Raw genomic sequence first — 27,749 nt, 5'->3', positions numbered from 1 at the left:
GGAGACCACATTGTGAGCAGCGAATACAGTACACTACATTGAAAGAAGTACAAGTAAATCGCTGCTTCACCTGAAAGGAGTGTTTGGGGCCTGGGATAGTGAGGAGAGAGGAGGTAAATGAGCAGGTATTACACCACCTGCGATTGCAGGGGAAGGTGCCACGGGAAGGGGATGAGGTGGTCGGGGTAATGGAGGAATGGACCACGGTGTCTCGGAGGGAACGATCCCTTCGGAATGCTGACAGGGGAAGGGAGGGGAAGATGCGTTTGGTAGTGGCATCACACTGGTGGTGGCGGAAATGGCGGAGGATGATCCTTTGGATAGGGAGGCTGATGGGGTGGAATGTGAGGTCAAGGGGAACCCTGTCGTGGTTCTGGGTGGGGGCAGGGGTGAGGGTAGAGGTGCAGGAAATGGGCCAGACACGGTTGAGGGCCCTGTCAACGACAGTGGGGGGGAATCCTCGGTTGAGGAAAAAGGAAGACATATCAGAAGCACAGTCATGGAAGGTACCATCACCAGAGCAGATATGTCGGAGAAGGAGAAACTGGGAGAATGGAATAGAGTCCTTACAGGAGGCAGGGTGTGAAGAAGTGTAGTCGAGGTAGCTGTGGGAGTCAGTGGGCTTATAATGGATGTTAGTAGACAGCCTATCCCCAGAGATGGAGACAGAGAGGTCGAGGAAGGGAAAGGAAGTGTCGGAGATGGACCATATAAAGGTGAGAGAAGGGTGGAAATTAGAAGCAAAGTTGATAAAGTTTTCCAGTTCGGGGCGGGAGCAGGAAACGGCACCGATACAGTCATCAATGTACCGGAAAAAGAGTTGGGGGAGGGTGCCTGAGTAGGACTGGAACAAATGCAGACTGGGTGACCGCTTTGCGGAACACCTCCGCTCAGTCCGCAAGCAGGCCCCCGAGCTTCCGGTTGCTTGACATTTCAACACTCCCCCCTGCTCTCATGCTCACATCTCTGTCCTGGGATTGCTGCAGTGTTCCAGTGAACATCAACACAAGCTCGAGAAACAGCATCTCATTTACCAATTAGGCACACTACAGCCTGCCAGACTGAACATTGAGTTCGATAATTTCAGAGCATGACGGGCTCCATTTTACTTTTACTTTTAGTTTTTTTCCCCTTTTTAAAAATTTTTTTTGTGTTTATTTTATTTCATCTTAGTTTGTTAAGTTTGCTTACCCACTTTTTTTTCATGTTTGTACTTGCTGCTGTTCAATTTTCAGTCCATTAACACCCTATCTGTACTAATGCTTTGTCTTTCAACACACCATTAACATATTGTTTGCCTTTGCTCCACGACCTTCTGGTCAACTATTCTGTGACCTTGTCCTATTTACACCTTCTCCTTTGTTATCTCTTGCCCCACCCATGCTTTACTTGCTTATAACCTTTTACATTTCTAATATTTGCTAGCTCTGAAGAAGAGTCACTGACCTGAAACATTAACTTTGCTTCTCTCTCCACAGATGCTGCCAGACCTGCTGAGTATTTCCAGCACTTCTTGTTTTTATTTGGGAATTAGAGGTGCTGGTTTTATGGCAGGTTGCGGTTTTCCCACAATCTGGCACGTATGGCAGGTTTTACAAACCTGTACCACGTCTTTATAAAGCCCTGGACAGTAAAAATGTCAACATATACGTGATTTAGCCTTCCGGATCCCCAATTGCCCTGCTAAAGGAATTTCATATGCTAACCTTAGTAGTTCCCGGCGATAATTTGCTTTACCCTCTCAAATTATGCGTAGGTCTACCCAGCCGATCTCCGTAGGTTCCGAAATTTCTGTCGGTAAGCTTCAGGAACAAACTTATAGACAGCAAGAATAGCCTTTTTTGCCATCTCATAATCTGCAGAAGCCTCCTCAGAAAGCATGGCATAAACTTCATGATCTCTGCCATTGAAACTGCTTTGCATAAGCAGTGTCCAGCTTTCCTTTGGCCATTTCATTTGTTTGGCTATCTTTTCAGAACAAAGAACAAAGAACAGTACAGCACAGGAACAGGCCATTCGGCCCTCCAAGCCTGTGCCGATCATGATTCCTGGCTAAACTAAAACCTTCTGCACTTCCGGGGTCTGATTCCCTCTATTCCCATCCTATTCATGTATTTGTCAAGATGCCTCTTAAACGTTGCTATCGTACCTGCTTCCACCTCCCCCGGCAGCAAGTTCCAGGCACTCACCACACTCTGTGTAAAAAAAAAAAAAAACTTGCCTCACACATCTCCTCTAAACTTTGCCCCTCGCACCTTAAACCTATGTCCCCTAGTAACTGACTCTTCCACCCTGGGAAAAAGCTTCTGACTACTCTACTCTGTCCATGCCACTCATAACTTTGTAAACCTCAATCAGGTCATCCCTCCACCTCCGTCGTTCCAGTGAAAACAATCCGAGTTTATCCAGCCTCTCCTCATAGCTAATACCCTCCAGACCAGGCAACATCCTGGTAAACCTCTTCTGTACATTCTCCAAAGCCTCCACATCCTTCTGGTAGTGTGGCGACCAGAATTGTATGCAATATTCTAAGTGTGGCCTAATTAAGGTTCCGTACAGCTGCAGCATGACTTGCCTATTTTTATACTCTATGCCCCGACCGATGAAGGCAAGCATGCCGTATGCCTTCTTGACTACCTTATCCACCTGCATTGCCACTTTCAGTGATCTGTGGACCTGTACGCCCAGATCTCTCTGCCTGTCAATACTCCGAAGGGTTCTGCCATTTACTGAATACTTCCCATCTGTAATAGACCTTCCAAAATGCATTAACTCACATTTGTCCGGATTAAACTCCATCTGCCATTTCTCCGCCCAAGTCTCCAACCAATCTGTATCCTCTGACAATCCTCATCACTATTTGCAACTCCACCAACCTTTGTGTCGTCTGCAAACTTACTGATAAGACCAGCTACAAGAAATGAAAAATGCCTCTACCCCCCTTTTCTCAAACTTAAGGAGGTCTTGTACAAATTTAATCAGCTCTCCGCTAGGTCCTGGGCTGGAGTCAGATTCTTCCTCATCAGAATCTTCACTGATGTCAAGACCACTCTTTTGTCTTAGTTCCAGCATTTTTTATTTGAATTCCTTTCCTTCTCTTTCTCTTTCCTTTTCCTCAAACTCAAGTTTTTTCTTTGTCAATTTTTTTTCAAACTCAAGCTTCTTCAATTCTGTTTCTTGTTGAAGCTTAAGTTTTTCCATTTCAATTGTTTTTTATTTTTGAAATGCTCTCTCTCTCTCTTTTGCCCTTACCTCTCTATCAATTTCAAGCTTTTCAATTCTTTTTCCTGCTCAAGCTCAAGCTGCTTCATCTGTAACTGAATTTTAGCTAATTCAACTGCACTACCCTCTGGTTTGCTTTCTTCTTCTAGTTCCAAATGTTGTGCTATTATTTCAATTATCTCTGCTTTCTTAGCTCCTGGTTTTAACTCTAACCCCAATTGTGTTGCCACTGCTATTAGCTTAACCTTAGTTAAGTACCTCAAATCATTCAGGGATACAACCTTCTTCTCCAAAAAAGTCGCAGCAACTGTTAAAGCCATTCACGTGCTATAGACTTTACGCTATCACACAAGAAACCTGCTTTTATTTTCCTTTTTCAATTATTATTACCCCACATACAATTGAACATCATCGGCATTGGGTGTATCCCGACAAGAGCCCCCAATTATATTTACGACCGAGGAGTGCACTGTTAATTCAGTCCCACTTCTCCACAGATCACAACATATATTTACATTTTCCTACTTACCGAAACAGTCAATCATATACTCTATTTTTCCACAGACAACAACCAGGTTTCTTTAATAAACAACAAAATTATCAGTTTATTATAAAACAAGTTTAAACAATAATGAAGTAAAACATACATACAAATTGAAATATTAAAGCCCCTTATTTATCCTAGCCTTCACACACACACGCACACACAAACGCACACACAAACACACACACACTAACCAGAAAAAATAAAAGGAATTTTTCTTTTCAGATGGACAAATGTAGGTTAATTAAAGAAAGCCAGCATGGATTTCTTAAGGGAAAATCATGTTTGACTAACTTACTGGAGTTGTTTGAGGAGATAACAGAGAGGATTGATGAGGGCAATGCAGCTGATGTGGTGTACATGGACTTTCAAAAGGCATTTGATACAGTGCCACACAACAGACTTGTGAGCAAAGTTATAGCTCAGGGAATAAAAGGGATGGTAGCAACATGGATATGAAATTGGTTGAGTGACAGGAAACAAACAGTAGTGGTTAATGGATGTTCTTCGGGCTGGAGGAAGGTTTGTAGTGGAGTTCCCCAGGGATCAGTGTTGGGACCCTGGCTTTTCCTGATATATATTAATGACCTAGACCTTGGTGTACAGGGCACAATTTCAAAGTTTGCAGATGCCACAAAACTTGGAAGCATTGTGAACTGTGAGGAGGATAGTGTAGAACTTCAAAAGGACACAGACAAGTTGGTGGAATGGGTGAACAGGTGACAGATGAAGTTCAATGCAGAGAGATGTGAAGTGATTAATTTTGGTAGGAAGAACATGGAGAGACAATATAGAATAAAGGGCACAATTCTAAAGGGGGTGCAGGAGCAGAGGGGCTGAGATGTATATGTGCATAAGTCATTGAAGGTGGCAGGACAGGTTGAGAGAATGGTTAATAAACCATACGGTATCCTGGGCTTTATTAATAGGGGCATAGAGTACAAGAGCAAGAAAGTTATGTTGAACTTGTATAAGACACTAGTTTGGCCTCAGCTGGCATACTGCATCCAGTTCTGAGCACCACACTTTAGGAAAGATGTGAGGGCATTGGAGATAGTACAGAAAAGATTCACGAAAATGATTCCAGGGATGAGGAGTTTCAGTTACGAAGATAGATTGGAGAAGTTGTTCCATGGAGAAGAGAAGGCTGAGAGGTGATTTGATAGAGGTAGTCAAAATCATGAGGGGTCTGGACAGAGTAGATAGAGAGAAACTGTTACCACTTGTGAAAGGATTGAGAACGAGAGGGCACAGATTTAAAGTATTTGGTACGAGAAGCAAAAGCGGCATGAGGAAAAGCTTTTTTCAATAGCGAGTAGTTAAGGTCTAGAATACACTGCCTGAGGGTGGTGGAGGCAGGTTCAATTGAAGCATTCAAAGGGGAATTAGACTGTTATATGAAAAGGAAGAATGTGCAGGGTTATGGTGAGAAGGTGGACGACTGGCACTAAGTTAATTGCTCTTTCGCAGAGCTGGTGCAGATACGATGGGCCAAATGTCGTCCTTCTGTATATATCTGTGTGTGTATGTATATATATATATATATATATATATATATATATATATATATATATATATATATATGTCTTAAAGGTTAATTATCAGATGCAAAAAAGATAGTTCTCACAAGTCCTCTGAGTTGTCCCATCAGCAAGATCCAATGAACCATCACAAAGTTCTTCAAAATCAGGAACTTCTTCAGATAGTTTTCCGAGTGCTGTCCCCAGGATGCATACTTGGAAGTAATGATGTCCCGTTGATAGTGAGTGATGCAATCTTCCCTTTAACAGTTCGGTCTTGTCACCTCTTGAGCAGCCTTGGCCTCGCCCACAGCAAGATGGTTCCACTGATAACTCTAAAAGTCACTGAAAACAGCTGCCATAAGTCGTATTCGTCAATGGTCAGCTCTTACATTCCAGTTGCCTCAGCCTGCTTGCTGTTTTCTTCCACGCGCACACATACAATATTGTGTTTCAGTTCTGTTGATCTGTAATCTGAGCCTTAAATAGCCCTGGTCACACCTGTCCCACATGTCTCTGCAACCTGTGCTTTAAACTGGGTAGGACCTGTTTGGTCTTCCCAGAACTCTGATGCTTTTAGTTTTGCTTTCCAGTAAACAACTGTCTCAGAAAAAACACAAATTTTGAATCCAAAGTCATAGCACCTAACAGTTCATTTAGCAAGCCATCTCTTCAGATATTGGTCTGCAGATCCTCCTCCACTGGTCTCGCACCTCAGACTCATCAAACACTCCCAGGACAGGCACAGCACGAGGTTAGATACAGAGTAAAGCTCCCTCTACACTGTCCCCATCAAACACTCTCAGGGCAGGTACAACACTGGATTAGATACAGAGTAAAGCTCCCTCTACACTGTCCCCATCAAACACTCTCAGGGCAGGTACAACACTGGATTAGATACAGAGTAAAGCTCCCTCTACACTGTCCCATCAAACACTCCCAGGACAGGTACAGAGTGCTCACTTCGGCAGCACATATACTAAAATTGGAACGATACAGAGAAGATTAGCATGGCCCCTGCGCAAGGATGACACGCAAATTCGTGAAGCATAAAAAAAAACGGGGTTAGTTACAGAGTAAAACTCCCTCTACACTGTCCCATCAAACACCCCCAGGACAGGTACAGCACGGGGTTAGATACAGAGTAAAGCTCCCACTACACTGTCCCATCAAACACTCCCAGGACAGGTACAACACTGGATTAGATACAGAGTAAAGCTCCCTCTACACTGTCCCATCAAACACTCCCAGGACAGGTACAGTACGGGGTTAGATACAGAGTAAAGCTCCCTCTACACTGTCCCCCATCAAACACTCCCAGGACAGGTACAGCATGATGTTAGATAGTAAAGCTCCCTCTACACTGAAATAAAAGCAAAATATTGCAAATGCTGGAAATCTGAAATAAAAACAAAAAGACTTGCTGAGTATTTCCAGCACTTTTTGTTTTTACTCCCTCTACACTGTCCTGGCAAAGTATCTCAGCCTCAGAGGTGAATGTGGGCAGCAGTGGGAGGGAAGATAAACTTGTAGGTGGCATAACCCCCTCAGTCCAGCAGCATCCAATTTGCTGGTCACACAGCAGTTTGAATTGGTGCTGATGGTCCCTGCCCGGCAACCCACATGGAGTGTCCACCTCACCTGGGCAAGGTGTTTGTGCTATTTTGGCTGGCACGAGGAGAAATGATCGTGAAAGCTGCTGGATTGTGGTAAAGCTCCAACTTGTTCACTGATGTTCTTCAGTTAATTGAACCAGCTGTTGTAACTCAGTCTCAATCGATACATGACTCCTCTCCTCCTCTCATCTGGTCACTAAGATTGAAACTATCTGATCAGCTGCTTCTGTCACTTCCCTTCCCCTAGCCCGCTGTGCCAAATGTCCTCTAAGGTTCCCCCTTGCTCTGAATGTTCATATTTCTCTAGTTTCTTTCCGATCTCCCTTCATGCCCTCTCCGAACTCATCTTGTTAATGAGACCCACCACCTGTTCCCTTGCCCCTATTTCCACAAACTGCTGACCAACTTTACTTCCTGGCTTCACTGTTAGCTAATATTGCTAATTGTTCTCAATCCTCAGGTACTGTCCCTCTCTCCTTCAAATCTGCGCCATCACCCCCTCTCCGACCTTGCAAACAACTGCCCCATCTCCAACCTCTCTTTCCTCTCCTTGAATGTGTTGTCCCCCAAATTCATGCCCATCTTTCCCAGAACTCCATGTTTGAATCTCTCCAGTCAGGTTTCTATGCCTGCCACAGTACCAAACTAGCCCTCACCAAAGTCACAACTGACACACTATGTAATGTCCTTCTCCACCTGTCTGCAGCCTTTAACTCAGTTGACCACACCATCCTCCTCTAACACTTCGTCACTGTTGTCCAACTGGCTGGGACTGCACTCGTCTGGTTCAACTCTCATTCGATCCAACTGTAGCCAGAGTATCATTGCAATAGCTTCTCTTCCTGCTCCAGCACTGTTACTTCTGGTGACCCCTCCTTGCCACCCCCATATTTCTCATCTGCATGCTGCCCCTCAGCAACATCATCCTCAAGCACAGTTTTAACATGTACGCAGATGGCACCCAGTTCTATCTCACCACCACTTCTCTGTCTCTAAATTATCAGACTGCTTATCTGACATCCAGGACTGGATGTGCAGAATCTTTCTCCAATTAAATATTGGGAAGACAGAAGCATTTGTTTTCAGTCCCCGCTCCAAACTCCATTCCATAGCTACCAACTCCCTGATAACAGTCTGAGGCTGAACCAGACTATTTGCAATAATAAAAGCAAAATCTGTTCTGAAGAAGGGTCCCTGACCTGAAACGTTAACTCTGCTTCTCTCTCCACAGATGCTGCCGGACCTGCTGAGTATTTCCAGCATTTCTTGTTTTTATTTCAGACTATTTGCAACCCTGGTGTCATATCTGACCCTGAAATGAGCTTCCAGCCACATATCTGCACCATCACTGCAATCACTTATTATCACCTGACTCCAGCCTGCCTCAGCTCATCTGCTGCTGAAAACCTCATTCATGCCTTTGTTACCTTGAGACTTGACTGTTAAAATGCACTCCTGACCAGCCTCTCATGTTAAATATAGAAACATAGAAAATAGGAGCAGGAGTAGGCCATTTGGCCCTTCGAGCCTGCTCTGCCATTCATTATGATCATGGCTGATCATCCAACTCAGTAACCTGTTCCTGCTTTCGCCCCATACCCTTTGAAGCCTTTAGACCTTAGAGCTATATCTAACTCCTTTTTGAAAACATTCAATGTTTTGGCCTCAACTGCTTTCTGTGGTGGTGAATTCCACAGGCTCACCACTCTGAGTGAAGAAATTTCTCCTCATCTCAGTCCTGAAAGATTTACCCCGTATCCTTAGACTATGACCCCTGGATCTGGACTCCCCCACCATCAGGAACAGCCTTCCTGCATCTACCCTGTCAAGTTCTACCCTCCATAACATGAGGTCAACCAAAACTCTGCTGCCCGTGTTGAAATTGCACTAAGTCCCAATCACTCATCACCCCTGTGCTCGCTGACCTACATTGGCTCCTGGTTAGGCAGCACCTGGACTTTAAAATTCTCATTCTCATTTTCAAATTCCTCCATGGCCTTGCCCCTCCCTATTTCTGTAATTTCCTCCTGCCCCACAAACCTCTGAGATATCTGCACTTCTCTAAATCTGCCCTCTTGAGCATCCCCACTAGTGGTGGCCATGCCTTCAGCTACCTAAGGGATGTGGGTCAGATGAATGAAGAGTGCTGGCTGGGTGGGGGTGAGGGAGGAAGTGAATGACGAGTGCTGGATGGGTGGGGGTTCGGGGAGAGGTGAATGGAGAGTGCTGGATGGGTGGGGGTTCGGGGGGAAGTGAATGACGAGTGCTGGCTGGGTGGGGGTTCGGGGGAAGTGAATGAAGAGTGCGGGATAGGTGGGGGTTTGGGGAGAGGTGAATGGAGAGTGCTGGATGGGTGGGGGTTTGGGGGGGAAGTGAATGACGAGTGCTGTCTGGGTGGGGGTTTGGGGGGAAGTGAATGAAGAGTGCTGTCTGGGTGGGGGTTTGGGGGGAAGTGAATGAAGAGTGCTGTCTGGGTGGGGGTTTGGGGGGAAGTGAATGACGAGTGCTGTCTGGTGGGGGTTTGGGGGGGAAGTGAATGACGAGTGCTGTCTGGGTGGGGGTTTGGGGGGAAGTGAATGACGAGTGCTGTCTGGGTGGGGGTTTGATGGGGAAGTGAATGAAGAGTGCTGTCTGGGTGGGGGTTTGGTGGGGAAGTGAATGAAGAGTGCTGTCTGGGTGGGGGTTTGGGGGGAAGTGAATGAAGAGTGCTGTCTGGGTGGGGGTTTGGTGGGGAAGTGAATGAAGAGTGCTGTCAGGGTGGGGGTTTGGTGGGGAAGTGAATGACGAGCAACCATTGCACCATCTGACTGAGTCCATACCTTTCTATCATCAGGGAGCAGACGGGTCCAAGTTTGGCTCATGTGATCTTAGCACGAGGGCCCAGGCTGACTGTGTACTCCAGGTATATTGAGTTGTATGAGAGTAACCTCGCAATCCTGGACCAATCCTGTTGTACGTCGCCAGAGTTCTCCACATCACTGCTGGAGTTTGAGGTAACATTCTGTGACTTATCTCTCAAGTGTGTGAGGCAGGGGCCACAATTCACTGATATCCTCGAAAAGTTTTAACACTGTTATCAACCTTTAATGGCCTGTGAACCTGTCCCTCAGAATCCCTCAACTCTTCCCCAGGCTCGAGCCTACTCCCAGTCACACAGTATCATGAATATTGTTATTTTTACCAAACTGTATCACCTCATACTTAACAACTTGAATTTCACCTGTCACATTTTAGGTCTTTTCACCAACTTATTTGCATCTTCCTTTGCTCTTCTAAAGAATTAACTATTTCACATACTTCGATATTTTCTGCTAAGCTTGAGAGTGCTGGATGGGGGGGAGTAGGGGAGGGGGTGAATGAAGAACAAAGAACAATGAACCAAGACCAGTACAGCACAGGAACAGGCCATTCGGCCCTCCAAGCCTGTGCCGATCTTGATGCCTGTCTATACTAAAACCTTCTGCACTTCCGAGGTCTGTATCCCTCCATTCCCTTCCTATTCATGCATTTGTCAAGATGCCTCTTAAACGTCGCTATCGTACCTGCTTCCACCACCTCCCCCGGCAACAAGTTCCAGGCACTCACCATTCTCTGTAAAGAACTTGCCTCGCACATCCCCTCTAAACTTTGCCCCTCGCACCTTAAACTTATGTCCCCTAGTAACTGACTCTTCCACCCGGGAAAAAGCTTCTGACTATCCACTCTGTCCATGCCACTCATAACTTTGTAAACCTCTATCAGGTTGCCCCTCTACCTCCGTCGTTCCAGGGAAATCAATCCAAGCTTATCCAACCTCTCCTCATAGCTAATACCCTCCAGACCAGGCAACATCCTGGTAAACCTCTTCTGTACCCTCTCCAAAGCCTCCATATCCTTCTGGTAGTGTGGCGAACATAATTGTACGCAATATTCCAAGTGTGGCCTAACTAAGGTTCTGTACAGCTGCAACATGACTTGCCAATTTTTATACTCTATGCCCCGACCGATGAAGGCAAGCATGTCGTATGCCTTCTTGACTACCTTATCCACCTGCGTTGCCACTTTCAGTGATCTGTGGACCTGTACGCCCAGATCTCTCTGCCTGTCAATACTCCTAAGGGTTCTGCCATTTACTGTATACTTCCCACCTGTATTAGACCTTCTAAAATGCATTACCTCACATTTGTCCTGATTAAACTCCATCTGCCATTTCTCTGCCCAAGTCTCCAACCGATCTATATCCTGCTGTATCCTCTGACAATCCTCATCACTATTCGCAACTCCACCAACCTTTGTGTCGTCCGCAAACTTACTAATCAGACCAGCTACATTTTCCTCCAAATCATTTATATAAACTACAAACAGCAAAGGTCCCAGCACTGATCCCTACGGAACACCACTAGTCACAACCCTCCATTCAGAAAAGCACCCTTCCACTGATACCCTCTGTCTTCTATGACTGAGCCAGTTCTGTATCCATCTTGTCATCTCACCTCTGATCCCGTGTGACTTCGCCTTTTGTACCAGTCTGCCATGAGGGACCTTGTCAAAGGCTTTACTGAAGTCCATGTAGACAACATCCACTGCACTTCCTTCATCAATCATCTTTGTCACTTCCTCAAAAAACTCAATCAAGTTAGTGAGACACGACCTCCTCTTCACAAAACCATGCTGCCTCTCGCTAATAAGTCCATTTGTTTCCAAATGGGAGTAAATCCTGTCCCGAAGAATCCTCTCCAATAATTTCCCTACCACTGACGTAAGGCTCACCGGCCTGTAATTTCCTGGATTATCTTTGCTACCCTTCTTAAACAAAGGAACAACATTGGCTATTCTCCAGTCCTCTGTGACCTCACCTGTAGCCAATGAGGATGCAAAGATTTCTGTCAAGGCCCCAGCAATTTCCCTCCATCAGTATTCTGAGGTAGATCCCATCAGGCCCTGCGGACTTATCTACCTTAATGTTTTTCAAGACGCCCAACACCACCTCCTTTTTGATATCGACATGACCCAGACTATCTACATTCCATTCCCTCGACTCATCATCCACCAAGTCCTTCTCTTGGGTGAATACTGATGCAAAGTACTCATTTAGTACCTCGCCCATTTCTTCTGGCTCCCTCCTCTATCCTTGAGTGGGGGATCCCTTTCCCTAGTTACCCTCTTGCTCTTTATACACGTATAAAAAGCCTTGGGATTCTCCTTAATCCTGTTTGCCAATGACTTTTCATGACCCCTTTTAGCCCTCCTGACACCTTGCTTAAGTTCCTTCCTACTGTCTTTATATTCCTCAAGGGCTTCGTCTGTTCCCAGCCTTCCAGCGCTTACGAATGCTTCCTTTTTCTTTTTGACGAGGCTCACAATATCCCTCGTTATCCAAGGTTCCCGAAACTTGCCAAACTTATCCTTCTTCCTCACAGTAACATGCCGGTCCTGGGTTCTAATCAACTGATGTTTGAAAGACTCCAACATGTCAGATGTTGATTTACCCTCAAACAGCCGCCCCCAATCTAAATTCTTCAGTTCCTGCCTAATATTGTTATCATTAGCCTTCCCCCAATTTAGCACCTTCACCCGAGGACTACTCTTATCCTAATCCACAAGTACCTTAAAACTTATGGAATTATGGTCACTGTTCCCGAAATGCTCCCTTACTGAAACTTCGACCACTTGGCCGGGCTCATTCCCCAATATCAGGTCCAGTACGGCCCCTTCCCTAGTTGGACTAACTACGTATTGTTTCAAGAAGCCCTCCTGGATGTTCCTTTCACATTCTGCCCCATCTAAGCCCCTAGCACTAAGTGAGTCCCAGTCAATATAGGGGAAGGTAAAATCACCCACCACTACAACCCTGTTACCTTTACATCTTTCCAAAATCTGTCTACATATCTGCTCCTCTATCTCTATCTCTGGGTGGGCTGAGGGAGGTGAATGAAGAGTGCTGGCTGGTTGGGGAGGGTGGGGGGTGCGGAGGTGAATGAAGAGTGATGGCTGGGTGGGGGTGGGGGAGGTGAATGAAGAGTGCAGGCTGGGTGGGGATGGGGGAGGTGAATGAAGAGTGCTGGCTGGGTGGGGGTGAGGGAGGCGAATGAAGTATGCTGGCTGGGTGGGGGAGGTGAATGAAGAGTGCAGGCTGGGTGGAGGTGAGGGAGGTGAATGAAGAGTGCAGGCTGGGTGGAGGTGAGGGAGGTGAATGAGGAGTGCTGGCTGGGTGGGGGGGGGGGGTGGCATTAGAAGAGCAAAAGAATTTGAAAGTGCAAATATACAAATCACGTAAAGTAGCGATGCATAAAGGCCATTTAAAAGACAAATCCAGCACTCGAGTTACTTTTGGGAGAGGTAGAATTGAAAGGTAGAGATGTTATGCTGATGCTATGTTGAACCTTGATGAGACCACCTTTGGTTTACTGTGAACAATTCTAGTTGCCATGTTATAAAAATGCACTCGAGAGTGCAAAATATATTTACCAGGATGATAAATTTATCAGGAAAGTATTACAGAATGGGTCTCTTTTCTCTTGAAAGGAGAAGGCTGAGCAGTCATCTGATAGAATCTTTAAAGCAATGAAAGGTGTTGATAGAGTCAGCACAGAGAGAATGTTTGCACTTTTGGGGAAGAGCAAAGCCAGAGGCCATAAATATAAAATAGTTAGCATGAAATCAGATAGAATTCAGAAGCAACTTCTTTATGTAGAGAGTGTTGAGAATGTGGAGCTCACTACCACAGGAATGGTTATGTGAATAGTGTAGAGGCATTTAAGAGGAGGCTAGATCTGCATGTAAAGGAGAGCGGAATAGAGGGTTATGCTGACAGATTCAGAGGGGGAAGGATGGGAGGAGGCTTGAGTGGAGCATAAACGTCACCATAGACTGGTTGGGCCGAATGGCCTGTTTCTGTGCTGTATATTCTGTGTACTTCCACGTCACTTTCTTTAAGCCTATATGCAAATCAATGACACACACACTGAACAGGAATGGCTCCAGAACTGAACCCTGTGGAACACCATTCCTCACTCTGAGAAACTTTCTCAATTCTTTCCTCCCTTTTTTAATGCAGTTAATGCAGATGATCCATCTTTTAATGCCGTTTGCTTTCTTCCCTCTAATTCCATATCCCTGAATCTCCTCTAGTAATCTCCCATGTGGTACCTTGTCAAAGGCTTTCCTAAAGTCCATGTACATCACATCCACTGTTTTCCCTATCTACCATGTCTGTCACCTCTTCAAAGAATTACATGAGGTTTGTCCAGCACAATCTTCCTTTTTAAAATCTGTGCTGGCAGCTTCCAACTCCTTTCTCTTTATCTTGATATGTGACTATTTCATCCTTAATCAAAGACTCTAAAATTTTCCCTCCCACCAATGTGAGTTGATTGGCCTGGAATTACCATGGTTAGACTTTTCTCAGAATCATAGAACAATACAAAACAACAGGAGGCATTTTATGCATTGTGCTTGTACCAGCTCTCTGAAAAAACTATCCAAATATTTCCTTTCCATGTATTTATCCAATTTTCCTTGTGAAAGTTACTATTGAATCTGCTTCTTACCTGCCCCTCCCCTCCCTTTCAGACAGCACATTCCAGATCAGTGCAACTCACTGAGTAAAATAAATTCTCATCTCCCCTCTGTTTCTTTTGCCAATTATCTCAAATCTGTGTTTTCTGGTTACCAACTCTCTTGCCAGTTGAAAGTTTTTTTCTTATCCACTCTATCAAAACCCTGCATAATTCTGAATCTAAATCTACCTATATAACCTTCTCCACTCTATGGAGACCCATCTAACCTTCTCTAGTTACACCACATAACTGAACTCTCATCCCTGCTACCATTCTAATGTATAAGAGCAGGGAGGTTGGGTTGGAATTGTATAAAATACTAGTTACACCACAGCTAGAGTACTGTCTATAGTTCTGGTCACCACATTCCGGGAACAATGTGATTGCACTAAAGAGGGTACAGAAGAGATTTATGAAGATGTTTCCTGGAGTGGAGAATTTTAGCAATAAGAAAATATTGGCCAGGCTGGGTTTGTTTTCTTTGGAACAGAGGAAGCTAAGGGGGGGATTTAATTGCGGTGTATAACATTATGAGGGGCCTAGATAGAGTGGATAGGAAGGACCTCTTTCCATTTGCAGAGAAGTCAATAACCAGGGGACAGAGATTTAAAGTAATTAGTGGAAGATTAGAGAGGAGTTAAAGAGGATTGTTTTCACCCAGAGGGCGGAGGGGATCTGGAACTCAGCCTGAAAGGGTAGTAGAGGCAGAAAACCTCATCACATTTAAAAAAAAAAATACTTAGATATGCACTTGAGATGCTGTAACCTGCAGGGCTATGAACGAAGATCTGGAAGGTGGGATTAGACTGGATGGCTCTTTTAGTTCTTTTTCGGCTGGCACCGACACAATGGACAGGATTTTGTGGAGGTGGCTGGGTCGAAATGGCGGAGGGAGCCCTGCCTCGGCCTTTTTGTGCCAGGAATGGTGGCCACTGCTGGTATTGCAGAGGCCTTGGACCCAGGCCCAGCACTGGAAACCAGACCCTAGGTAAGTGAGGCAGGGACACCAGAGCCGGTTCGGAAGGCCCCGAGGTGAAGGGAGTTCCTGGGAGCTTCATTGTTTCCCGGCTGGGGGCCTCCATGGGCCACAGATTGCCTACGAAGGAGGGACCCCCCCCTGCCCCCGCAAGCCCACAGGGAGGGCGCCTCATTTTACAAGGTGCCCTGCACGCATGGTGGAGGCACAACCCCCTCCATTACTGGTTAGATCCCAGCTTTGGCAGGAAGAGGCCGTTAAGTGGCCATCAATAGACCAGTTAAGAGCCTTAAAATTGACCTCTGGGTGGAAATACTGTCGTCGGCCTATCCCGCCCCTGGCAGGATGACTTGGCGATGGAACGGTAATGGGCCCTCCACCCCCTGTGACCCCTCACGATTCTAGGGGTTCCCCCGTCTCTGACGTCACCTCAGGGGACCCATTAAATCCAGCTCAATGGGCTGAATGGCCTCCTTTAAGCCACATAAATCTCGGCTTCCTCATGCGATGTAAATCTTTCTACATTTCAATGTTTAAGAAGCCAGTCTGCTATCATGACTTTTAAATTGTCCTGCCACTTCAAAATCCATTTAGTTTGTATTGTCTCTGCTCATTCTCCCTACCAAAATGTATCATTTCACGTTGCTCTGTATTAAATTTCATCTGCCATATTTCTGCCCATTTTACCAGTTGTTGTCCATCCTCCTGAAACCTGTTACTATCCTCCTCATTATTTAGTATATTTCTGAGTTTCGTGTTAAACTTTAAAACTGCCCATTTTTTATGAATGTGTATTGCAGTGGACACTCTGAAGTCCTCTTCCACACATCAATAGATAACATTTCTATGCCCCCAGAATTTCAAACCACAGCATGTATATATGTAGTACCTCCAAAATAGTAAAATGTCCCAAGTTGCTTCACAGGAACATTGCAAACAAAATTTAGCACCAAGCCATATAAGGAGATATTAGAACAAACTTAGTCAAAGAAGTAGGTTTTAAGGAGGGACTAAACCACTCACTTCTTTACGGAGGGAATTCCAGAGCTTAGGGGTAAAGCAGGTCAAGACACAGCTGCCATGATGGAGCAATAGAAATCAGGGATGCACCAGAGATCAGAATTGAAGGCTTCGGGCTGAAGAAGGTTACAAAGATCGGGAGGGATCAGGCCGTGGAAGGATTTGAAAACAAGGATGAGAATTTTAACCTTGAGATGTTGCTGGAACAGGAGCCAATGTAGGTCAGTGAGCACAGGGGTGATGGGAGAATGAGACTTTCATGCAAGTTAGGACAGGCAGCATATTTTTGGATGAGTTTATGGAGGTTGGACGATAAGAAGCCAGCCAGGTGAATAATATAATAGTCAAGTCTGGCAGTAACAAAAGCATGGATTCAATAGCAGAATGTGCTGAGACAGGGCGGAGACGGGAGATGTTACAGAGGCGGACATAGCCAGCCTTGGTGATGGAGAGAATATGGGGATCGGAAGCTCATCTCCATTTGAAATAGATTGCCAACGTTGCTCACAGTCTGATTCAGTCTGAACAAGTGGCCAGGGAGAGGGATGGAATCAGTGGTAAGAGAATAAAGTTTGAAATCGGGACTAAAGACAATGGCTTTGGACATTCCAATGATTAATTGGAGGAAATTTCTGGTCATCCAGGACTGGATATCAGCCATCCATCAACTCCATCAGGATTCTCAGATGTATCCTGTGGTGCTCTGGTGCTTTGCCTTCCCTTAACTTAACTAACTGAAGCACCGTGGGGCATTTTACTACATTAAAGGTGCTATATCAAGGAAGCTGTTGTTCTAACAACTAAAATTTTCCTTTTATCCCTCACAATTTCACTCAGCTTTCTCTTTCTCAACCCATTCAGGATTAACCTCCTGCCACATATAATAAACTATTAGCCATCTGTACCATGCGTTACAGTATTCAGCCAATACCCAAACCTCCTCTATCACCGTCCCTGGGTGTGCCCTGTCCCACTGGCAGGACAGGCCCACCAGAGGTGGCAGCACAGTGGTATACAGTCAGGTGGCTTTGGACCCCATGAAGTTTCATGGGACCAGGTTAACCATGGGCAAGGAAACCTCCTGCTGATTACTATCTACTGCCCTCCCTCAGCTGATGAATCAGTACTCCTCCAAGTTCAACACCACTTGGAAGAAGCTCTGAGGGTAGCAAGGAATGTACTCTGGGAAGGGGTCTTCAATGTTCATCACCAAGACTGGCTTGGTAGCACCACTCCTGAGGTCCCTAGCATCACAGATGCCAGTTTTCAGCCAATTTGATTCACTCCATGTGGTATCAAGAAATGGCTGAGCACATCTGACACACCAAAGGCTTTGGACCCTGATATTATCCCAGCTGTAGTACTGCAGACGTGCTCCAGAACGAACCACACCCTTAGCCATTTTAATACAGTTACAACACTGGCATCTGACCAACAACATGGAAAATTGCCCAGGTATGGTCTGTCCACAAAAAGCAGGAAAAATCAAATCCAGCCAATTACCACGGCATCAGTCTATTCTTGATCATCAGCAAAGTGATGGAAGGTGTCGTCGACAGTGCTATCAAGCAGCACTTACTCAGCAATAACCTGCTTACAGATGCTCAGTTTGGGATCTGCCAGGGGCACTTGGCTTCAGACCTCATTATAGCCTTGGTCCAAACATGGACAAAAGTGCTGAATTCCAGAGGCATCATTTGACCAAGTATGACATCAAGGAGCCCTAGCAAAACTATCAATGGGAATCAGAGGGAAACTTCTCTCTTTGGAGTCCTCCCTAGCACAAAGGAAGATGGTTATGGTCATCGGAGGCCAATCATCTCAATCCCAGGACATCACTGCAGGAGTTCCTCAGGATGGTGTCCTAGCTGCTTCATCAATGACCTTCCCTCCACCATAAGGTCAGAAGTGGGGATGTTCGCTGATGATTGCACAATGTTCAGCACCATTCGCGACTCCTCAGATACTGAAGCAGTCTGTGTAGAAATGCAGCAAGATCTGGACAACATCCAGGCTTGGGCTGATTAAGTGGCAAGTAACATTCACAGTACACAAGTGCGAGACAATGACCGTCTAAAACAAGAGAGAATCTAATTATCTCCCCTTAATGTTCAGCCTCATTGCCATTGCTGAATCCTCATCATAAGGATACGAAATAGGAGGGGGCTAAGGATAGATACTTGAGGAATATCAGTGCTAATGGTGTGGGAGCAGGAAGAGATCTCATTGCAAGTGATACTCTAGCTAGAATTGAATAGATAATAATGGAACTAGGCAATTACAGTTCCACCCACCGGAATTACAGCAGAGAGGTGATGGAGGTGTCAAGAGAAGGCTGAGAACGACCGGGGAAATAGTTTACCTTTTCTGCAGTCACAGAGGATTGTATATAGCATTCCTTTAAGTCTACAGGATTTTCTTTCCATATACTTGTTAGTCAGTGGGTGCGATTACAACATTCCTATTAGTCTGTGGGATTCTATTACAGTATTCCTGTTGGTGTGTAAAAAGTGTATTGTAGTATTCCAGTTGGTCTGTAAAATTCTATGAAATTATTCCTGTTAGTTAATGAGATTCTATGACAGTATTCCAGTTAGTCTGGAAAATTCTATTAGAGTATTTTTGTGAGTCTGTAGAAAATCTCTATCAGTATTCTTGTTATTCTGTTGGATTCTATGGCAGTATTCCTCTTAATCTGTAAAATATTTATTACAATATTCATGTTGGTCTGTGAATTTCTATTGAAGTGTTCCTCTTAGACTGTATTTCTGTTGGACAGTGAGATTCTATTACAGTATTCTGTTGGTCAGTACAAGTTCTATTACAGTATTCCTGTGAGTCAGTGAGATTCTATTACAATATTTCTGTTTATCCGTGAGATTCTATTACTTGTGTTCCATTTGTCGATCATATTCTATTATAGCATTCCTGTGCGTCAGTGAGATTCTATTACAGTATTCCTGCTAATCTTTTAAAACTCTTACTGTATTCCTCGTAGTCTGTTGCATTCAGTTACAGTATTCCTATTAGTCTTTGTGACTCTCTTGCAGTATTCTTGTTATTCAGTGAGATTCTATGACAGTATTCCTGTTAGTTTGTGAGATTTTACTGCAGTTGTTATGAAGGTGCCTCTGTGTTTTGTTAAATATATTATTTGAGGATTCATTTTTGAAAGATTGAAGAAATGTTAAACGTTGGGGTTGTCAAAGGGGATCATGTAAAGGCCACTTGACTTTGAAAACAGAGTCTCTGGAAATGTTTTTTAAAAGTGGCACTGAGAGGTCTTGTGAGGAAAACAAGTCTTTCCGGGAAACCACCTGACCTCCAACTCAATAAACAACAGAATTCTTTGGACACCTGGAGAGGTTGTTTACAAAGAAGAGACAGGTCAAGAGAACTTCCAAGGAAGGAGAGAAAACCACAACCCAGCTCAGTTTTCCAGCACCTATCTAAAAGACCCTGAGAAGGCCACTGTATCAACTCATCTCGTCTCCTGTTTTTGAAGAAAGGCCTGCTAAATTAATTTTCAACACCTCCTGAAAAGAGCTGTTTTAAAAGATCCCAGTGACCCATCTACGTGTACTTGGAGGCTAGACTCTATGCCAGTTTTGGAACACAACATACCTCATCTGTTTTTTTTCTTCAAGCATGAGCAAGTATTCAGCCTAAGTGGTTTTTTGTCTCTTTTTTGTAACAGACCTCTAAACAACAATCCCTTTTATTTTTCCATTTAACCGGTGTATGAGTGTGAGGGCCTAAGGTAAAAAGGGAACTTTAATATTTCAATCTGTGTGTTTATACTTTATTTTAAAGGCCTGCTCAGGTCAGGAGATAAAAACCTGACCCGAACCCGACAGCACAACATCAGACCCGAGCCCGACCTGGCCTGAATCCTGCCGTTTTATTCCCGCGCCTAACCCAAACCGAGCCCGACCCGGCCCGACCTGACCACAGGAATGTACACGTTACCACCTAACTTCCTTTTTCACTTTGTGCAAATAAGCAACAAAAACTGTAATTGGACTTGAAAGGTTGTTTAAAAAGATGAAGATTAGAGCCACGGAGTCAGTGACTGTTGGGTCACGAGTTAAACAGAAACCCATGGAGTTGTGCCCAGACAGGTTGTGCCACACTGTACCAGTATTGCTTAAAATAAACACAACAATTGCCCGAAGGCTCAGAAAATATACATTACCTAATCTCCTGCTTTACGGGTTGAAATACTTAATGCAAGTTTATCCAGTGAGCAGCTGAGATGCCGAGACCAGGAGGAATGTCCTGAGTGATTCATTATGATAAAATATATAGTATTTATATAAAAAATGTAAAATGATCAGTGTTAGGACTCTGGTCTACACACATACAGTACTGTACTAGACTAGAGTCCTGACAGTGATAATTTTATATTTTGATTATATTACTGTGATGTAATGACAAGTAATCGACATATAATGGATCTTATGGTAATCGTCCGTCCACATGTCAGTATGTCAGTAATCTGAGAAATTGGTTGTTTTCTCTTTTCTTCACCCACATCACAATACCTTCTTGAAACTGTACTTGGATTTGGTAACACACTTGATGCTGATACTCGACTGTATGTCGCACCCACATTGATGAGCTCTTGTGCTAGCTCAACAAACCCTTCACCAGAGACAGTTCGGAAAGGTTGAATATCCTTGCAACAGAGACTCACACATTTGTCTGTAATTTCTGATTTATTTATTTATTTATATTTAAAGATACAGCACTGAAACAGGCCCTTCGGCCCACCGAGTCTGTGCCGACCAACAACCACCCATTTATACTAACCCTACACTAACCCCATATTCTCTACCACATCCCCACCATTCTCCTACCTACACTAGGGGCAATTTACAATGGCCAATTTTACCTATCAACCTGCAAGTCTTTTGGAGGTGGGAGGAAACCGGAGCACCCGGCGGAAACCCACGCAGACACAGGGAGAACTTGCAAACTCCGCACAGGCAGTACCCAGAATCGAACCCGGGTCCCTGGAGCTGTGAGGCTGTGGTGCTAACCACTGCGCCACTGTGCTGCCCTGTGAGTGGGTATGGTTTTTCCACTCATCTGTACAAACAGAGCTATGTACGACTGATTTGGCCCTGCTGCGGGTTGAGAACAACCTTTTTCATTGTGTCACTGAAATGATGAATTTCCTGTTTTTTGCTGTCATATTTTAGTAGAAGTTTGTAAGATTTGCATTGTACAAATCCAGTTGAACTTTTACTATCACAAAAAACAACAGGATTGAAATGTTTCTATATAGGAGATTTACCTTTTCCACCTACAGAACTTTCCACTGCTAAACATTCTCCAGTTGACAGCATTCATTTTGCCTCCATATTGCACTCACTGTACTTACCACTTCTGGATGGATGGATTCAGGAAGCTGCAGCATGAGCGTGATGACGTCATAGAATCGCTCACTTGCTCACTGTGCAGACTCAGAGTTTCCCTCCTTGACGTCCCGGACTCTCAGCAGCTCAGGTAGGTTTTTGAACTTTTCACAACTACCAGCAGAGCAAAATGCAAGATTTGTGTGTGTCTAACCCGGCCCGACCCGACCCGACCCAAGCCAGACCCAGAAGAGTGGCCCAACCCAACCCAAACCCAACGCATGTCGTCGGGTCCTGTCAGGTAGCAGGCCTTTACTTTATTTCATTACTGGTTAAGATTTGTTTTATAATAAACTGATAATTTTGTTGCTTATTAAAGAAACCTGATTGGTATGTTTTATTCTGGGATAAAAATAGAATCTATGATTGACCATGGGCGGCACAGTGGCGCAGTGGTTAGCACCGCAGCCTCACAGCTCCAGCGACCCGGGTTCAATTCTGGGTACTGTCTGTGTGGAGTTTGCAAGTTCTCCCTGTGTCTGTGTGGGTTTGCTCCGGGTGCTCCGGTTTCCTCCCACATGCCAAAGACTTGCAGGTTGATAGATAAATTGGCCATTATAAATTGCCCCTAGTATAGGTAGGTGGTAGGGAAATATAGGGACAGGTGGGGATGTGGTATATGGAATTAGTATAGGGTTAGTATAAATGGGTGGTTGATGGGCGGCACCGAATCGGTGGGCCGAATGGCCTGTTTCAGTACTGTATCTCTAAACTAAAATAAGTGGAAAAAATTTAAATATATGTTGTGACCCATGGAGAAGTCTTTATTGGCATTTCTTCACGGACGAAGATATTAGGAAGATTGTAGTCATCAGTCGCAGGCCCGCTGGTGGCTAGTCAGGCCGATCCGTGACCAGATTCTCCCACAGTGGGTGAAGGTGTAGTTGCTGCTGGAGGCAATTGGACCATGAAATTCCTATTGCGGGACATGTGGGGATCCGGAAGACCATGAAATTCCTAGAGCGGGACATGTGGGGATCCGGAAGACCATGAAATTCATATAGCGGGACATGTGGGGATCCAGAAGACCATGAAATTCCGAGAGCGGGACATGTGGGGATCCAGAAGACCATGAAATTCCGAGAGCGGGACATGTGGGGATCCAGAAGACCATGAAATTCCGAGAGCGGGACATGTGGGGATCCAGAAGACCATGAAATTCCTAGAGCGGGACATGTGGGGATCCGGAAGACCATGAAATTCCTAGAGCGGGACATGTGGGGATCCGGAAGACCAAATCCCGTATAAGTTGACATTTTTACTGTCCAGGTCTTTCCAAGGACATGGTGCAATTTTTTAAAGACGTGCCATATGTGCCAGATTGTGGGAAAATCGCAACCTGCTATAAAACCAGTACCTCTAATTCCCATACCAGTTCTTGTAGAACTATTTAATAGGGTGTTGGTCGACTGTGTAGGACCTTTACCGAAAACAAAAGCGGGACACCAATATATACTCACTGTCATGGATATGGCTACTTGGTTCCCAGAGGTCATTCCCTTGAGAACAATTTCTGCTCAGGTAGTGGTAGAGAGGTTAACCCAGTTCTTCACTAGATATGGATTACCGATTGAGGTTCAGTTAGATCAAGGTTCCAATTTGGGCCTTCAGCATATCACCCACAGACACAAGGAACTTCAGAAAGGGACCATCAGACCCTCAAAACAATGATCAGGGCAAACTGTCATGAATTGGGTTTGGGATAAAGGACTGGAATTTCTTTTGTTTCCCACCAGGGATTCGCCTAATGAATCTATACGTTTTAGTCCTTTTGAATTAGTTTACGAACATGAGATAAGACGTCCTCTAAAGCTAATTAAAGGTCTTTAGAACAGAGGGATGAATCTTCTGTACTGGATTCTGAATCCGTGTTCTGGGAAGGGCTCATGAGAGCTTGCAAAGTGGCTCAGGAACACCTTAAAGCTTCCCAAACAACTATAAAAAAAAATGAACAAACAAACATGCCAACACCTGAACATTTCAACCAGGGGATGAAGTGCCTTTACAGGGTGAACTGTTGAAAGCACAGTTCAGTGGTCCATATAAAGTGGTCAACAGAATTGATGAAGTAAATTTGATTGACGTCCCAGATCACCGGAAAAAGAGTCAGCTGTGTCATATAAATATGTTAAAACAATATTATCGCCGGGAGGAGGATAAGCAAGCACAGGTATGTCAGGTAGTGGGGACAGTGAGGAATGAAAGGGATAGTGAGGATGAGGCAGAAGGAGCCTAGACAATTCTCAAACTGAACTTCCTACTATATGGTTAGCTAATACTGAATTGCTAGGAAGATTGGACACTATGCTTTCATATTTAAATGCAAAACAATGAGAAGACCAAACAAGGCTATTCACAGCATTTAAAAGAGTCTGTGGGGATAAGCCAGGATGTACAACCTCAGCCACTCATGATGTGGATGTAGGGGAATGCTTTCCTATAAAAGAACATCCTTACTGCTTAGGTCCAGAGAAACAGGCCCAAGTTAAAGCAGAGGTCCAATCTCTGTCATAACACAGGACTGGATTTTATCAGTCCCTCAACACCATGGATAGTGCCGGGGAGGCCCATAAAATACTTGCGGGAGCGGCCCACCACAACCCGTGACGACGAGAAGGCCCCTGCCAGATATTAGCAGTGGCAGCGAGGCCATGGCACAGCAACCACCCCCACACCCACCCCCACCTCTTGGCGCGGTTCCTTCATTAAACTATTGAAATAAAGTTAATTAAAATGCAGATGAACTTACCAGCCGCCGCCAGCCCTCCCATGCCGAATTTACAGCCTCCAGCCACAACTTGCGCACCTTTCGGAACGCCGTATGGAGTTCCGAGGCGAGAAACTGGTGGGGAGGGGGGAGGAGTCAAATTATCAGCGTGGGGGGTGCGGGTGAAGCGGGAAAACCAATAATCATTGGCCGTGGGGATATTGGAAAGGGGTTGAAGGGCTAATCTGTGTGAGGTTGGGAATGAAAGTTCATGCTGGGACTAAAACTCATTTCAATCACACCAGACAATAACAACACTATTGTGGGGATTGGGAAAGGTCCTCCATGTTTTAATGCTTTATTTGAATGAAAAGTGTTGTGACAGTACTTTAAACATTTAAATTTAGCTGAAGGGCTTGAAGCCCTTTAAAAAGGGCTCTGCCTTCTCCATTTAAATGAGCCCCCATGCGTAATATCACGGGGGTACTTCGGCGGCACATCTGTGGAGCGCAGCGTGCTGATAAAATTTAACCCATAGTCTTCAATTCTATTACAGTATTCCTGTTAGACTGTGAGATTCTGTTACGGTATTCCTGTTAGTCTGTGAGATTCTATTACGGTATTCCTGTCGGTCTGTGAGATTCTATTACTGTATTCCTGTTAGACTGTGAGATTCTGTTACGGTATTCCTGTCGGTCTGTGAGATTCTATTACGGTATTCCTGTTAGACTGTGAGATTCTGTTACGGTATTCCTGTTAGTCTGTGAGATTCTATTACGGTATTCCTGTCGGTCTGTGAGATTCTATTACTGTATTCCTGTCAGTCTGTGAGATTCTATTACTGTATTCCTGTTAGTCTGTGAGATTCTGTTACAGTATTCCTGTTAGTCTGTGAGATTCTATTACTGTATTCCTGTTAGTCTGAGATTCTATTACAGTGTTCCTGTTAGTCTGTGAGATTCTATTACAGTATTCCTGTTAGACTGTGAGATTCTATTACAGTATTCCTGTCGGTCTGTGAGATTCTATTACGGTATTCCTGTTAGTCTGTGAGATTCTATTACGGTATTCCTGTCGGTCTGTGAGATTCTATTACTGTATTCCTGTCAGTCTGTGAGATTCTATTACGGTATTCCTGTTAGTCTGTGAGATTCTATTACGGTATTCCTGTTAGTCTGTGAGATTCTATTACGGTATTCCTGTCGGTCTGTGAGATTCTATTACGGTATTCCTGTTAGTCTGTGAGATTCTATTACGGTATTCCTGTCGGTCTGTGAGATTCTATTACGGTATTCCTGTCGGTCTGTGAGATTCTATTACGGTATTCCTGTTAGTCTGTGAGATTCTATTACGGTATTCCTGTCGGACTGTGAGATTCTATTGCGGTATTCCTGTCGGTCTGTAAAATTCTATGACATACTTCTGTTTGTCAGTGAGATCTATGACAGTATTCAAGTTAGTCTGGAAAATTCTTTGAGTATTTATGTGGGTCTATAGAAAATCTATGCCATATTCTGTTAGTCTGTTGCATTTTATTACAGTATTCCTATTAATCTTCGTGACTCTCTTGCAGTATTCTTGTTTGTCTGTGAAATTCTATTACAGTATTCCTCTTAGTGTGACATTTCTCTTACAGTATTCCTGTTAGTCTGTAAAATATTTATTACAGTATTCCTGTTAGTTTGTGAGATTTTAATACTGTATTCCTGTCCGTCAGACTATTCCCACATTCCTGTTAGTCTGGAAAAACTCTATGACTGTGTGCTTGTAGGATTCTGTAACCATAATCCAGTTAGTCAGTACAAATTCTGTTACAGTATTATTAGTCAGTGAGATTCTATTACAGTATTCCTGTTGGTCTGTGGGATTCTATTACAGTATTCCTGTTGGTCTGTGGGATTCTATTACAGTATTCCCGTTAGTTAGTAGGATTCTATTACAGTATTACTGTTAATTGGTAGGATTCTATTACAGTATTCCTGTTGGTCTGTGGGATTCTGTTGCAGTATTCCTCTTAGTCTTCAAGATGGCTCCTGGGTTGTAAGTTTCCTAGGAAGCTCCCTTGCTGTTCAACTCTATCCATGGCCATCTGCTCACTTTTTTTTTACTTCATTCTCCCCCAATCTACCCTCTTAAACTATTTAAATTCCCCTGGCTCTTTATTCAGTACATTTTAGCCCTAACTACAAGTTAACAGCTAGTTTAATGTTACCTGGGCCCACTGCCCTCCCCCAGCCATACCTGTTCTTTGTTTTCCTCATTGAGCACTCAATGAAATTGAATGAAATCCGGACGAAACTGCAAAGTACAGCTGGTGATACTCTGATCTTCGATACTGCTGTCCACACCGTCCAGATTGTCCGTGGCCACAGCGTGCGGTATGTCCATTGTAGAGAGGAAGGAGCAGCGGAACCCTAGGGTAATAAGACTATTACAGAGGGGAAGCCTTGCGAAAAAGGTGCCCCGAACACGTAAAAAGCCACGAATGGCTCCTCGGCCACAACTTCAAAGCGCCCGCGGGAGACGTGATGCTTGTAGTGCATCTGCAGCGCAATGTCGGCGAATTCCTGCTGGTACCGGCACCTGAGGCTCTCGCTCACCTCCCGGAGGACGCGGATGAGCTTTCCCGGCGTGAATGGTGGGAACTGATGAAATGGTTTATTACCTGCACCCCCCCCCCTCCCCCCCACTTACCCCTTTCCCCTTCCTCTTCCCAGCTCCACTCTCCTAGCTCCCCCCCCCCCCGCACCCCCCTCCCCCACCCCTCCCCCCTTCGCAACCCCTTCCCAGCTACCCCTCGCACCATCTTCCCCTGCACCCCCCCTTCCCCTGCACCCCCCCCCTTACAGCCCCCTTCTCAGCTCCCCCTCACACCCCCCTTCCCTCCACCCCTCACCCTCGCACCCCCTCCTCCCACCGGCATCCACCTACCCCTGTGTAGGGGCCCTAACAACCCCACTGCCTTGTGGGCGTCTCGGGAGAGACCAAGGCTAAGGGAGTAAACCCGAACAGAAAATCCGGAGCGGAACCCCGTAGGCGGTCATGTGTCACCTTTGGCATGTTTCTGGCAGTTCCTGCAGCCATACTGGTGCCAAACGTCGTGCTCTGCACTCCTTTGGACCCCACCAGAAAGGCCGAGAGGGGGGTTTTGACGACTGGGCAACTCTCAACCTCCATACATTCGCC

The 27,749-nt window shown here is 44.9% G+C and overlaps 1 protein-coding gene and 1 non-coding gene across 4 annotated transcripts in view; both read left to right on the top strand.

The window, feature by feature from the left end:
• LOC137379933 (FYVE, RhoGEF and PH domain-containing protein 5-like) overlaps positions 1-27,749 on the top strand; it is a 512,321-nt gene that overhangs the window by 124,995 nt on the left and 359,577 nt on the right. For 2 of the 3 annotated variants that reach the window (XM_068051314.1, XM_068051315.1), the window contains exon 7: positions 9,736-9,895. The exons of the other annotated variant lie outside the window; for it this stretch is intronic. In XM_068051314.1, coding sequence (XP_067907415.1) covers positions 9,736-9,895 — 160 coding nt within the window. The remainder of the gene's footprint in view (positions 1-9,735; positions 9,896-27,749) is intronic. 3 annotated transcript variants of the gene reach the window in all.
• On the top strand, positions 6,242-6,348 carry LOC137380466 (U6 spliceosomal RNA). Its single transcript, XR_010977032.1, has one exon. It is a non-coding gene; the product is annotated as a U6 spliceosomal RNA (small nuclear RNA).

This window comes from Heterodontus francisci, chromosome 19 (assembly GCF_036365525.1).
Source record: "Heterodontus francisci isolate sHetFra1 chromosome 19, sHetFra1.hap1, whole genome shotgun sequence".
In the NCBI taxonomy this organism is placed as follows: Eukaryota; Metazoa; Chordata; class Chondrichthyes; order Heterodontiformes; family Heterodontidae; genus Heterodontus; species Heterodontus francisci.
This window is presented reverse-complemented; position numbering and strand designations above follow the sequence as displayed.